General features: G+C 37.3%; 1 protein-coding gene across 8 annotated transcripts in view; it reads left to right on the forward strand.

Annotated features, from left to right (window-relative positions):
- PLGRKT (plasminogen receptor with a C-terminal lysine) overlaps positions 1–16,129 on the forward strand; it is a 62,242-nt gene that overhangs the window by 31,813 nt on the left and 14,300 nt on the right. The window contains exon 2 of one of the 8 annotated variants that reach the window (XM_049711337.1): positions 14,625–14,730. The exons of the other annotated variants lie outside the window; for them this stretch is intronic. Coding sequence (XP_049567294.1) covers positions 14,713–14,730 — 18 coding nt within the window. The 5' untranslated portion in view covers positions 14,625–14,712. The remainder of the gene's footprint in view (positions 1–14,624; positions 14,731–16,129) is intronic. 8 annotated transcript variants of the gene reach the window in all.

Consider the following 16,129-nt stretch of genomic DNA (forward strand, 5'->3'; position numbering starts at 1 on the left):
TTCACAGAGTGCTTTTCTTGGAAGAAGAAATGGTTGGGTCATTTTCAGGAAAGAAAAATTTTGTGTTCTCTTTGAATCTATTCGGTAAATTAACGATAGTTTTAGGTTTGGGGTTAGGTTCAGCTTGGGTATATTTACTGATGAAAAATTAGAAATGTGTAGGCTATTATATTTTAGATTTATTACATTAATGGTAATATATAATTTAGACTTTGAAATTTTGTTATGTATGAGCACATTCACTTGATTTTTAAACCATTGTACATGGCTCAGACACTGAATTATATAGCATGAAATATTTATTTTCAGTTATGCACCCAAAAAGAAAAATATTATTTTGAAGCCATGTTTGTTTTGAGGAAAAATTGAACATGAAGACTTCAAACCTTAAAAAAAATTATATTAGAATAGGTGATTATCAGTGTTTTTCCTCTCTTGAAAAATCTTTCTGTGATTATATGTATCTTTATAATATACACAAACAAGTAAACAGGGAGAGCTGCAGTTGTTGACCCCGTACCTTAGCATTAGCAACTGCCAGTCTACCCACAAGGCTTCTGGTAAAAGGTTTTTTGCACATATCATAATAAAAATCAATTCCACCATAAAAGCTGATTGGGAATGTATATTTTAATAGAATATTTTGCTCATGTTTTTAGTATTTAAATATTTGCATATTTAAAACCTTTAGGAACTTGAAAGCAAAGGAAACTCCATTAGGTTAGATTTTTTTTTTTAAATGTGTTAAAATTGATATAAGTAACACTCTGTTGGTGTGCATCTTTAATAAGTATGTCAATTAGAACTTTCATTTGCAATATAACTCATTTTCAAGAACTGGAAACCCAAAATGCACACCTCTGAAAAAAAGGGGAAAAAAAATCTGCCCATGTGACAGATAAAAGGGAAGAGACAGGCTTCCAAATTATAATGCAATCACACAGGAGGACAAAAATTTCTTGAAGTTGTGAATAGAGATTATTATACAAAGGAATGTGCCCTGTTCTAAAGATGTTCTTAAATTTAAACTTTTCTTTTCACCTTCTCTTATGTTATTTTCTGCTGTATGAGTTCATACATTTTTTTCCCCTAATGATCACTGCCCTTATTTTCTAAAATTGCTCCATGTTTCTGCGAAGTTATCTACAGAGAGATGGTTAGAACCACTAACCAGGCTTTCAGTGACTTCTGGTTTAGGTAATTGACTGGGTAGCTTTCTTGCCAATTATTACAGAAACTAATATCATGCCGCAGAGTAACGATCACACAGGGAAGATTCTTTTTTCAGTTACATGCTTCTGTAGCTTACATAAGTACGGAAAAAACCTGAAAGAACTTTTTGGCCAACCCACTAATTTAACCTAAATCTTAATACAAGTCTGTCCACTTAAGGTGTGTGTGCAGGCACTTAACTAGTGTTATTTCCTGAGTACTTCTCATGCAAATTGATAAGAAAGAAGCTCCCCTCCCAACTTTTGTATATAGCAACTATTTGAAGATAATCTTTCACAAAGTTTTCTTTTAGCAAAATCTTTTCACAGCTAGGAAAATCTAAGTGTGATGTTTTGAGTATAATGTTTTGTTGTAATAATAGTTTGCTAATAAAATAATTAGTGAATTAAAACATGTCTGAATCTGTCATTGCTGCAGCCTTGCAGAATGGGCAGAATGGGAGCGCCTCTGCCCCGATCTCTCTACCCACTAAGCAATCACCACCTTCACATAGGTGTCTGTTGCAGCCAGCAACACCTCAGATTGCTGTTTGGAAATAGTTCAACTTTAGGCTCTATCTCAGGCAAAAAGAGAGTTGATGAAAAACAGATGTGTTTAAATTGGTGCTAGAGGGAACTGATGGTGTATTTTGTCTACAGCATCCAATATTTGGCTTTTTCTAAATGAAAAGTTACTATTAAAAAACCTTTCATGAAAGAGAAGTTACATTGAGAAGTTTCATACAGTTATATTACTTCCAATTCTTTCCCCCTTGTTCTTTATTTCCTTACATCTTGACCATTTGTTTTGCTTTTTTTCTCAGTGACTATGTTGCCTCCTCTACTTTCTGTCTCCTCATCCCACATAGATCAGTAAGTGATAAAGGCTGCATGTTCTTACTTCCCAAGAATTTCAAAAACCTCAGTCATTATATCAAAAAGTCTAGACCATTAAGCCTTTGAAAAGTTCACTTAACCAAGTAAATTATAACTAATGTGTTCACAGTTCCTTAGGAATGTGTTCATAGATATGAAACTTGGTGTTAATAATAAAAATAGCAACACTAGTTGGAATACTGAGCTAGGGAGATGGTCATTCTACAGATTTACTAATTGAAGGAGAATGAATCTCTATAAAATATAAGATTCTTTCCTTCCCAAATCATCAGATGTCTAAGTACAGTTATCACAATTCAGTTTTTTTTTATGGTCATTTCCATGAAGGCACAGGTTTGTATTTGATTAGCCTTTTTGTTATTACCAATCATATAAATCTTTAAAACAGAAATATATTATCTTTGGAAACTACCCAGGAAGAACTAGTTTTACTTTAAATCAACAAATGGTTAAATATTATTAGAAGGAAATTACTTGATTTCTTGAGTTTGCTGGTCTTTATTATCAGCTTATTAAAGCAATAAAAACCTGAATATAAACTATAAACTAGTAACAGAATATCTGGAACCAAAAGAAAATAATAGATAAGAAAAAAAAGAAAATTGTTAGTTCTGTTAATCTACAGGTCCCTTTGAGAAAGCACATATTATCTGTTGCTAAGTAAAAAAGATTAATGTTGAAAGACCATATTAAATTATAGAAGAAACTGCTTTGAGGGGTATGGTTATGAAAAAACAGTTATACCTATTTACACATGCCTTAGTGAGATTTTTACAGCAACATTATTTAACTGCTAGAGCCAATTTTTAAAAAATCTATACCTTTCACAGTAACTATGCTAACAATCAACAGGAGGTATAAGGTATACACAGAAGGCTTAAAATTTGTTTCATATTATTATGAGATGTTCATTGTTCAAACCAGCTATTTCTTATTACTGAGTAGATGATAGGAGAAAAATAAAGAATACTATTCATCACCCCCTGCCCCAACTTCCACCAATCAAGAGAGAAGTGAAAATGGCAGGATGAAGTCTCTTTACTATAACATTGCAAATTATTTTACTTTTTAAAATTAATTATTTTATTTTATTTATTTTTGGCTGCATTGGGTCTTCGTTGCTGCACGCGGGCTTTTCTCTAGTTACGGTGAGCAGGGGCTACTCTTCATTGTGGTGCACAGGCTTATCGCTGTGGCTTCTCTTGTTGTGGAGCATGGGCTCTAGGCACATGGGCTTCAGTAATTGTGGCATGCAGGCTCAGTAGTTGTGGCTCGTGGGCCCTAGAGCACAGGCTCAGTAGTTGTGGCGCTTGGGCTTAGTTGCTCTGCGGCATGTGGGATCTTCCCAGACCAGGGCTTGAACCCGTGTCTCCTGCATTGGCAGGCAGATTCTTAACCACTGAGCCACAGGGGAAGCCCGCAAATTATTTTTTAAATCCATGAATTATTTTAATAAAGAAACATGTCAATAAAACTAATAGCTAATTTTTACTGAGTGCTTACTAAATGCCAGCCACTATTCTGAGCATTTTATGTATTCTCTTATTTTATTTCATGATAACCTAATAAGGAGATCAATTATTATTCCCATTTTATAGATGAGGAAACTGAAGCCCAGAGAGGTTAAGTAGCTTGCCTGAAGTCACACAGTCAGTATATAGTGTATATAGTAAGATTCAAACCAGGGAGTCTGACCACAGCATTTGCACTTTTACATAACAATACTTGTCTCTTTCTGCTTCAAGTAGTTTTTCGCAAAACATATACAAAAGCCCAGGGTAATTACCTAAAATGAGAAGGTGAGTTAACCTTAAACAGTTTGGCTTATGAATATCTATGTAGTAATTGCACAATAATGATACAGGAAGTATGAGCAGGAATTTTAAGATAAAATTTAGCATAAGCCGTGGAAATAAGAAATACACTCTCCTGGGGCTTACTGTCAATGAAAATTAATTTATTTGAGCATATCAACCCTAAGCAATTAATCTGAATTACGATATCATCTTTATTGTAAGCATCTATAACAACTTGGCAAGTGTCACTTAATTTATTCTAAGAGTTCCTCTCTGGAGCAGTCCTGAGGAAAGCAGATTATATAACAGTTATTGCCATGTCTAAAACAGAAATGGGAAAAAACCAAAGGCAAGGAAAAATCAGATTTATTCCACAGTGTTCAGCCTGCTTAAGTCTCATTTTGATTAAACCCCAGTTCCCCAGCATTGTTGTTCTAAGACATTTGCTGCCTTTCCCCCTCTGGATATCATAGTACCAATGTCATAAATCTAAGAAATGCGTTCAGTGCTGTCCAGGCCAGGCCAACTTCTCACCTCTGAGCATCCTTGCAGCTAAGGAGGTTGGCCTAGGACTGCCCACTTGAGGAGAACATGCCCACAACCCTTCAGCATGTTAGCAGTGGGTAAGGGGGAGGTGTATCCAAATTACCTGTGAGGCTTTCCAACCAACCCTTCTTTCCCCAAATTTTATACTGAACCTAGTAAGTCACCAGCTTCAGGGTGTCTTGGCTAGCTAAAAGATTGAGGACAGCTGAGAAGGACAAAGCACAAAAATCAATGCACATACCAAAACACCTATGCGGCTGCCTGCTTTGTTGCATGGTTCGACAGCTTAGGGCCAACCTTACCCTTGCTTCAAGGCCACAGACCCTGCCTTTGACTCTGGAGGACAATCTCAGAAATGTGTGCCACTGATCACAGGATGATGCACAGAAGACAGAGCTCAATCAACACCAGTTTCTCACTGCTTCTGACCAAAGCTCTAAGAACTGGTCAATGCGAATCACCTTTGTGCCCAACAGCACATCCTTTGTTTCCTACATGTGACAAACTACTTCTGTGGAATTTTCTAATAGAAAACTAAAGTATACTACCCTCATGAGAAATACTATGATAATCTAGATAAAATTAGTATTGCAGTAGGTTATGACTTCCTTCTTTTATCTTAACCTTTCCCCCCAGACAATGTTTTAAGACATCTTGGCTATTTTCTTTTCTACGCTGAGTAAACAAATGTCATCAATTGCGATTGCTTCAAAGAAAGTAATCTTATTTTGATTTAGCACAAATCAAAATCATATTGCTTCATCCAGAGTTTACGCAAATCAATGATTTTAGATAAAGTTAATGATGCTTTACGCACACACAAACATTTAACCATCTGAGACAAATTTAAGGTCTTTTGTGGCCAACATCAGCTCAGCAAATTATTTTTCTGGCTATTAGGATATGCTATATATCCTTCAATTGCTGTTCCTAGAAAATCTTGCTACTTTGGTATTTAGGGTAGAGAGACTTAGTAGTGTAAAAGAACAAATGTCCCTTTGTTACAATTTTTCTGACAGTTGAGCATTACGTTAGTCAATAGATTTTTAAAGTCATTTTATATTTGGAAGACATTTAAAAATTCCTCCCTGAAAATATTCCCACTTAACATGAGATGTGGAAGGCAGCAGAGATGTAGATCTGACTGGCTATCATCATCCTTTGTTTCCTACACCCTGGGCTGCCTTTTTACAAATATTATCTCTAAGTCTCACAATAACCTTGCAAGGGAGGTATTACTGGTTGCATTTTACAGGTTGAGGAAACTGCGGTGTAGAGTTCCATGCTTGAGATCAGATAACTAGTAACCAAAGGAGGCTGATAATCTGGTCTCTCTGGCTCCAGAGCCACAGACCCCAACTTGATTTGGTGAATCATGTAATGCCACAGAGAATAAACATTGTAGAGTAAAGGTGAGAATGATGTAATAGTATTCACATTGTGCCCTTGGACCCTGTGGGGATACAGCCCAGGCAAGAAGGGTCTCCAGGCTCCACAGCCTGCTTCTTTGACCCTCTCTTCCTGACACCACTCTGTTTGGCCTTTCCTGTGATTTTTCAGATTCTGAAATTGGTCCAACATCAGGCTGCCTTAATTCTGTCAACATGTTCAGGTCTACCCCTGGCAATCCATGGTTTTACAGGATAATTTTACTTGGAGAAAGGCAAGCAAAATATAATCAAGGACTTAACTACGTACGAGTGGGCAACTGCTGGGATTCTAAACAAAAACACCCCCCAGCCTGAGTCAAATGAAGGCAGGCACCAGGATTTCAGAACCTTCTAGACAGCTTGCATTGGGTCCCCTGATTCCACTGGGTTTTGACAATGAATATCTGACCCAAAAGATTCCTTCTTAGTGCTACTGGCCACACTACAACAGCTTTCCTGGTTGTTTACATTTCAGACCCCTGAAAACTTCACCCTTGCTCCTTTCTCCTCCTTGATATTTCTCCTTGGCATTTCAGTTTTCCAGATGTACATTCTGGCTGGGAGTTCCCATGGGCTCTGTCCCTCAGGGAAGGTCAGTCCTACTTACTGTGAAGCTAGTTTCTCCACTTCATCTTCATAATGGCTTTGGATCACCTAGGAGAACACCATCTTATCCTGGAGTATGTGCCAGGATATCTTCGCTCCAAGAGCCAGAAGCAAACTCCCATCACCTTCTATTTTCTTCCTGGGCTCACCTCGAGTCACCCACTAATTTTCTATCTTTTTCAGAGAGCTTCCAGAGAGCAGCTCAAAGCAGAGATGATGGGCACATCTAGGACTAAGCAATCAGAGTTCTCCTTGATCAGTTTACCCTCTCTGCCCACCTCTCCGGGTTCTCTTTGATGACTCATGACTCAGGTGTTGTCAGAGGAAATTGAAAGTCTTCCTGAAGTCTTTTTTTTTTGTGGTACGTGGGCCTCTCACTGCTGTAGCCTCTCCCGTTGCGAAGCACAGGCTCCGGACGCGCAGGCTCAGTGGCCATGGCTCACGGGCCCAGCCACTCCGCGGCATGTGGGATCTTCCCGGACCGGGGCACGAACCCATGTCCCTTGCATCGGCAGGCAGACTCTCAACCACTGCGCCACCAGGGAAGCCCTTCCTGAAGTCTTTTGATCACCCCCTCAAAGCACATGTCATTTTACACAGAATGAGAAAGAAAACTATCCCACTGACAGCTAGGAGCTGACCTGGCACTATCAGCTAGTCCATGGTGTTCTCCTGTGGAACATAAGTAGTTTCACAGATCACCACCATCAGGCAAGACCACTCTGTAATTATGTCAGGAAACAGACAAAGATATGAACATTGTCCAAACTGCAGAATGGCCAAGTATGCCCCCACTCTGACTAATATGAGTGCTACTGCATCTTTACTATTTACCACTTAGATCTGCTTGGTTCCTCTCACCTTCTCGATAAGAAGACTTAAGATCTCCAATCATGGAATTACTCCCACTTCCTGGCAGCACCCCATCCAAATGATCTTTGAACCTCCGCCAAATCACTTGACATAAGTCCAGATGGTATAAATCTTTTTCTAATACCTTCTCACTGAGACTCCCCACAGTTCCCCATAGTATGTGTCTTCTTTACTGCAACAAGTCCATGAATCCCACTTTTTTTGACTATAGGTATGTTCCTGGTATTCTTTAGCTGGAGGACATTGATATCACTATGATAATGTGATAAATGTCTACTGTTTATTTAGCGCTTACTTTGTGCCAAGGTCTGTTCTAAGCTTTTTGTATATATTAATACCTGTAATCCTTGTTACACATCATGGAATGGGCATGATAATTAGTCCCATCTTGTTGATGAGGAAACTGAAGCACGGGGAGTTTGAATACGTGGTAGTCCTGTTTCCCTGAAGCAGGATATTCCCTCATGAGTTTGGGCAGTCTTTAAACTACAGAACAGGCCAAGAAAACACTTCATTTCTCTATGATCTGTAGGACCGAGGTGACTGAAGGCTAGGCTAGTTCCCTAGGGCTGTTCCAAATGGGGAGAAGATCCTTTCCACTTGCCCATCTTAAGCCAAAACCTCAAGGGCCAAGGGGAAAGAGTAGAAGCGTGAGCTCATTTCTGAAGAACTTTTATTTTCTTCACTGCAAAACATGATCTCCTGCCAAGAACAATGATTTGATATATATAGGTTTTAATGTATATTCTCCATGATATTCTCCATATAGCCTATGATATTTGAACACTTAACTATGTGACAGGCATAGTTTCAGATGTTTACTAGTCAACATAATTAATATCTCAGTCCTCATCACACTCAATTTCTCAGCAACTCTTGACACAATTGACCATTGATGACTCCCTCCTTGAAACACATTCTTCAGTTCCTTTCTGGGAAAACACACCTCTTAGTTCTCTTCCTACTTCCCTGACCACACCAGCTCAGTCCCCTCTGCCTCCTCTTCTCCCTGACTCCTGCATATTTCTGGAGTGGCCTTGGCTCAGATCACATTTGTCTTCTCTTCTCCATCTATACTCACTTCCTAGGGGAGCTCATCTAGTCTCATAATTTCAAATACCACGTATATAACTGATGACTTCAAATTTCTATTGCTAGCCGAGACTTTGGCTGTGACTACAGACTGCAGACTTGACATATCCATCTGGATATCCACAAACATCTCAAACTAACATATGCAAACCACAATTCCTCATTCTCACCCATTCTGACCCCATTCTTATCCATCAAATCTGCTCATCATCCTGCAGGCTTCTCCATCTCCATAAGTGGCACCAACATGCTGTGGTCAGGCTACAAACCTGGGATCGCCTCTTACTCTTCCCTTTTTCTCACATCCCTTTATCAAGTCCATCAGAAAATGATTTTCAGCTCTAAATTCTAAACATATCCAGAATCCAACCACTTACCACCTTCACTGCTGTCACTCTACTCCATACCCCCCTTTTGCTTGGATTAGTGCTACAGCCTCCCAGCTGCTTTTGCAGTTTTTACACTTGCTCCCCTACAACTTCTTATTTTCTTGAAGTATATCATAGACACAGGGAAGTGCACAAATCTTGTGTGCAGAGCTCAGTGAATTTCTACATATGTTTATACGCATATAATTACCATCCAGATCAATATATAGAATATTTCCAGCCCAGGAAGCTTCCTCCTGCCTCTCCCACTGCTAAAAGCAACCACTATCCAGACCTCTGCAGCCATTAATTAGTTTTGCCTTTTTAATGCTTCATATATATGGGATCATACAGTATGTACTCTTTTTCATTTTTTTTAAAATTCATGTCTGTAAGATTTATCCACATTGTTAGTTGTAGCAGTAATTCATTCTTTTTCCATGCTTTGTAGTATTCCATTATATGAATATACCATAATTTATGTATTCATCCTACTGTTGATGGATATTTAGATTGATTCCAGTTTGGGTCTGTTATGAATATTGCTGCTTTGAGTGGTAAACATATGTGCTTATGTCTCTTGGGTACATCATATTCTTCAAAGTCAGACTGATCCGTTAAAATGTCATATCACACAGCTTCTTGCTCAAAGCCCTCCAGCAGCTTCCCATCTTCCTCACAGTTTTTTACTGAAGTTCCAGCAAAGGCCTACAAGACTTGTTTCAAATATGGTCCACTTTTTAAAAGCATCAACACTGGAGCTTGTTAGAAATACAGAACCATGTGTCCCTCCTTGTCCTGCTGAATCAGAATCTGCTTTTAATATATCCCCCAGGTGATTCACATGCATGTCTGAGAAGCACTGCCCTTGGTGATGTAGCCCTTTGCCATCACCTCTCTGACCTCATCATCTACCACTTTTTCCCCCTTGCTCATTCCTCTGTGGCTACACCGGTTACTTTGCTGTTCCTTAGATACCCCAGACATGCTTATCATTGAGAGGTTGTGTGAGCAGGACCTGGTCAGCAGTTTCTTCTCCTGACCCAGTTGTTGGCTTACCATGTGACCTTAATTTCACAGTATGGTAGCTAACTTCTTTTTACCCATAAAGAATGAACCCAGAGTATAATTATAGGTGAAGGACATGGGAAGACTAAGATTAAGCAGTGGTGATGGGGGAAAGGGAAGAAACAGATGTCAGGAAAAAAAATACATATATATGGGGATATATGTATATGTATAGCTGATTCACTTTGTTATAAAGCAGAAAGTAACACACTATTGTAAAGCAATTATACTCCAGTAAAGATGTTAAAAAAAAGGCAAAAAAAACCATATATAGCCATGCATGTATATATGCATACATATGTGTGTGTGTGTATATATATATATATATATATATATATATATTAGGCTGAAAGATTTTTCCACATCAGAATATATAGCTGCATAGGAATAATGATGATGATGATAAGAAGAACAGAAAAAACAACTAGTTTTTATTAACTATTGACTCAGCCTGAAAGTGGAATTGCTAGATCAAGGGGTAGGTGCATTTAAAATAGATGTTTCCAAATTCAACCATAGGGTTGTATTATTTCTACATGCTATTCTCCTTAATAATGTAGTCCTCAAGACAACCCCATGAGGTAGTTACTATTATTTTCTATATTTTACAGATGAAGAAACTGAGGTACAGAGAGAGAGATTAAGTGACTTGCCCAAGGACACAGTGTTAATAAGTGGTGGCATCAGACTCAAATGCAGGCAGTCTGATTGCAAGGCCCACACTCTTAACCCCTTCACTGTGCCTCTCTCGTGTAACCATCACTACCATCCAACTCTAAGAACATTTTCATCTTTCCCAACTGAAACTCTGTATGCATCAAACACTAACTCTCCACTCCCCTCTCTCCCCAACCCCTGGCATGCATCATTCTACTTTCTGTCTTTATGAATTTGACTCCTATAGGTACCTCATATTAGTAGAATTATATAATATTTGTTATTTCATGATCTGCTTATTTCAACTGGCACAATGTCCTTGAGTTTCTTCCATGTTGGAGCATGTGTTAGAATTTTCTTCCTTTTTAAAGCCGAATAATATTCCATGTATATGTCACATTTTATTTATTTGTTCACCTGTTGGTGGCCATTTGAGTTGCTTCTACTTTTGGGGTATTGGGAATAATACTGCAATGAACATGGGTGTATAAGTGTCTACTCGAGTCCCTGCTTCCATTGCTTTTGGGTATACACTCAGAAGTGGAATTACTGGATCATATGGTAATTCTGTAATTTTTTTTAAGGAATTGCCATGTCATTTTCCATAGCAGCTGCACCACTGTACATTCCCACCAGCAACGTACAAGGGTTCAAGTTTTTCCATATCTTTGCCCCGGGCCAATACTTGTTATTTTCTGTTGTTGTTGTTCATAATAGCCATCCTAATAGGTGTGAATTTTTTTATTTTTCGTGTATAAAATCTGTTAATCTTTTCCTTCATGTTTCCTGTTTTTCTTGGAAAGGTCTTTGACTTCCTAAGGTTATACAAGCAGTCTCCAGATTTTCCTTATAATATATTTATCACTTCATTTGGTACAGTCAGGGCTTTGATTCACCTGGAATTAATTTTCTATTTGATTTAAGATAGGGAGTACTAACTGTCTTCTTCCAGACTGAAGAGTCAATGATGCAAGTGTCATTCCTGATAGTTCGTGCCTTTCCCTTTCTACCACTCTGACTTTCCTGTGGCTCCCCTGCCCCCCAACCGAGGGCCAATACTGAGCCACTATTGTTTTTAATACTTCCTATCTTCGCTTGCTTATCAATGCTATCAAATTAGGCTTACTTTTATCACAAGAAAGTGAGTGTGAATAAACAGCCCATAATAAAAAATGTACCTCCTTCTTATGAAAATAAAACATTCAGGAGGATTATAAAAGAAAATCTTATGGCTGTTATCATTTGCCTTATATACTGAGGTGCCCCTATGTTGGGTACATATATATTTACAACTGTTATATCTTCTTGGATTGATCCCTTGATCATTATGTAGTGTCTTTCTTTGTCTCTTGTAACAGCCTTTATTTTAAAGTCTGTTTTGTCTGATATGAGTATTGCGTCTCCAGCTTTCTTTTGATTTCCATTTGCATGGAATACCTTTATCCATCCTCTCACTTTCAGTCTGTATGTGTCCCTAGATCTGAAGTGGGTCTCTTATAGATAGCATATGTACCAGTCTTGTTTTTGTATCCATCCAGCCAGTCTGTGTCTTTTGGTTGGAGCATTTAATCCATTTACATTTAAAGTAATTATTGATATGTATGTTCTTACTGTCATCTTTTTAATTGTTTTGGATTTGTTTTTGTAGGTCTTTTTTCTTCCCTTCCTCTTTGTTCCCTTCTCTTGTGATTTGATGACTATCTTTAGTGTTGTGTTTCAGTTGCTTTTTCTTTTTTGTTGTGTATCTATTGTAGATTTTTGGTTTGTGGTTACCATGAGGTTTTGATATAGCAGTCTATATATATACAAGATTGTTTTAAGTTGCTGTTCTTTTAATATCAAATGCATTTCCAATATCCTGCATTTGTGCTCTCCTCTTCTCACGATTGCTCCTATTGATATCATATTTGTGTGTGGATGATTTCCTACCTTTACTGTATGTTTGTCTTTACTGGTGAGCTTTCCCATTCATAAGTTTCTTGTTTTCTATTTGTGGCCTTTTCTTTTTTGCCTTGAGAAATTCCTTTAGCATTTGTTGTAAATCTGGTTTGGTGGTGCTGAATTCTCTTAGCTTTTGCTTGTCTATAAAGGTTTTGATTTCTCATTCGAATCTGAATGAGACCCTTGCTGGGTAGAGTATACTTGGTTGTACATTTTTCCCTTTCATCACCTTAAATATATTGTTCCACTCCCTTCTGGCCTATAGAGTTTCTGCTGAAAAATCAGCGATAACCTTATGGGGAGGGATTTCCTTGTATGTTATTTGTTGCTTTTCCCTTGTGGCTTTTAATATTTTCTCTTTGTCTTTAATTTTTTTCAATTTGATTAATATGTGTCTCAGAAATGTAGATCATGGAACAGTATAGAAAGCTCAGAAATAAACCCATGCACCTATGGTCAATTAATCTACAACAAAGGAGTCAAGAATATACAATGGAGAAAAAACAGTCTCTTCAATAAGCAGTGCTGAGAAAACTAGACAGCTACATGTAAAAAGAATGAAATTAGAACATTCTCTAACACCATACACAAAAATAAACTCAAAATGGATTGAAGACCTAAACGTAAGACTGGATACTATAAAACTCTTACAGGAAAATATAGGCAGAACATTCTTTGACATAAATTACAGAAATATCTTTTTTGATCCACTTCCTAGAGTAATGAAAATAAAAACAAAAATAAACAAATGGGACCTAATTAAACTTAAAAGCTTTTGCACAGCAATGGAAACCGTAAACAAAATGAAAAGACAACCCACAGAATGGGAGAAAATACTTGCAAACGATGTGACTGACAAGGGATTAATCTCCAAAATATACAAACATTTCATGCAGCTCAATATCAAAATAACAACTCAGTCAAGAAATGGGCAGGTCTAAAGAGGCATTTCTCCAAAGAAGACATACAGATGGCCAAAAAGCACATGAAAAGATTCACTGCATCGCTAATTATTAGAGAAATGCAAATCAAAACTACAGAATGGCCATCATTAAAAAGTCTACAAACAATAAATGCTAGAGAGGGTGTGGAGAAAAGGGAACCCTCTTGCACTGTTGGTGGGAATGTAAATTGGTACAGCCACTATGGAGAACAGTATGGAGGTTCCTTAAAAAACTACAAATAGAACTACCATATGACCCAGCAATCCCACTACTGGGCATATACCCTGAGAAAACCAAAATTCAAAAAGAGTCATGTACCAAAATGTTCATTGCAGCTCTATTTACAATAGCCTGGAGATGGAAACAACCTAAGTGCCCATCATCGGATGAATGGATAAAGAAGATGTGGCACATATATACAATGGAATATTACTCAGCCATAAAAAGAAACGAAATTGAGCTATTTGTAATGAGGTGGATAGACCTAGAGTCTGTCATACAGAGTGAAGTAAGTCAGAAAGAAAAAGACAAATACCATATGCTAACACATATATATGGAATTTAAGAAAAAAAATGTCATGAAGAACCTAGGGGTAAGACAGGAATAAAGACACAGACCTACCGGAGAACGGACTTGAGGATATGGGGAGGGGGAAGGGTGAGCTGTGACAGGGCGAGAGAGAGTCATGGGCATATACACACTAACAAACGTAAGGTAGATAGCTAGTGGGAAGCAGCCACATGGCACAGGGATATCGGCTCGGTGCTTTGTGACCGCCTGGAGGGGTGGGATAGGGAGGGTGGGAGGGAGGGAGACGCAAGAGGGAAGAGATATGGGAACATATGTATATGTATAACTGATTCACTTTGTTATAAAGCAGAAACTAACACACCATTGTAAAGCAATTATACCCCAATAAAGATGTTAAAAAAAAAAAAGTCTACAAACAATAAATGCTAGAGAGGGTGTGGAGAAAAGGGAACCCTCTTGCACTGTTGGTCAGAATGTAAATTGGTACAGCCACTATGGAGAACAGTATGGAGGTTCCTTAAAAAACTAAACATAGAGGTACCATATTATCCAGCAATCCCACTCCTGGGCATATATTCAAAAAAGATACATGCACTCCAATATTCATTGTAGCACTATTTACAATAGTCAAGACATTGAAGCGACCTAAATGTCCCTCAACAGAGGAATGGATAAAGAAGATGTGGTACATATATACAATGGAATATTATTCAGCCACAAAGAAGAATGAAATAATGTCATTAACAGCAACATGGATGGACCTAGAGAAGTAAGTCAGACAGAAAAAGACAAATATCATATGATATTTGTCCATTTGTATGTGAAATCTAAAAAAATGATACAAACGAACTCGTTTACAAAACAGAAACAGACCCACAAACTTAGAAAACAAACTTATAGTTACCAAAGGGGAAAGGTGGTGAGGAGGGATAAATTAGAAGTTTGGGATTAACATATATACACTACTATATATAAAATAGATAATCAACAAGGACCTGTTGTATAGCACAGGGAAGTCAACTCAATATTCTGTAATAACCTAAATGGGAAAAGAATCTGAAAAAATATATATATATGACACTGAATCATTTTGCTGTACATCTGAAACTAACACAACATTGTAAATCAATTATACTCCAAAATAAAATAAAAATTTTAAAAAGCCACTAAAAAAAATTTATGTTTACAAAAAGCCTGTGTGAAAACGTTTATAGCACAAAAAAACTTATGATATAAAACTCTAATTACATTTATGTTTATTTCTCAGTTTGACTTCTCTCTCCCTATCTGTGGCTATTTAGTTTAGGTTTTTATTTAGCATTGTATTTGAAAAGAAATGAGTGTCACTACAGGGATTAAACAGCAGCAAATCTAAGACTTATTGGTCTTGACTGGGTCAGGCTCACCTTTCTGCAGAACTCTGAGATCCATACAAATCAGAACAGGACAACATGTAAAAATAACATGTTTTTCCATTTCAGGAATTAATGATTATTTTCTTATAATAGTGAGATGATATTTTATTTTTAAATTCATGTGAACATGAATTATCAGAAGTATCTTTTCCCAGAAATGGATAACTAAATAATGAATTCTTTCCACAATCTACTTTTGTTTTCATATTGAAATCAGGTTTAAATCAATTTCTAATTTAAAGGCTTGCCTAAAATTAATTAGAATTGGAAATGACTTGCCCCACAAATTCTTCCCATTAACAATTATTATATCACTAGGTTAATCTTCCGGTGTTAACTGGATTCTGATTTTAGCTGCTGTATAAATGTATTTTCCTCTAAATAAAAGAATCTCTAGATTAACAGCCATCTAAGCTGAGCTCCCAAAATAGCTTGCAAAACTGGTGGTGAGCCGACATTTGAGCAATTTTTTTAAGTAAGATGGATCAGCTCAGCTCACCCTTTTAACCAAAAATTTGCTGTGGTATATATTGCACCTCTTTAGGGCAAATAAGGTCTAATACCCAGGGAGGGTGATATGAGTATTAGGGATAGGAATGCTTGAAGAGAAAATAGAAACATTTACAGAGAAAAAAACAATATCCTCCCCGCCTCTTGACATTGCAAGGAAAATTTTGGTGGTGTGTTTTAGTATGAAAATAGAAAATGTATGGAATATAAAGCTTAAAACTAATTATTTATGAAAAGGACTAT

This window comes from Orcinus orca, chromosome 6 (assembly GCF_937001465.1).
Source record: "Orcinus orca chromosome 6, mOrcOrc1.1, whole genome shotgun sequence".
NCBI lineage: Eukaryota > Metazoa > Chordata > Mammalia > Artiodactyla > Delphinidae > Orcinus > Orcinus orca.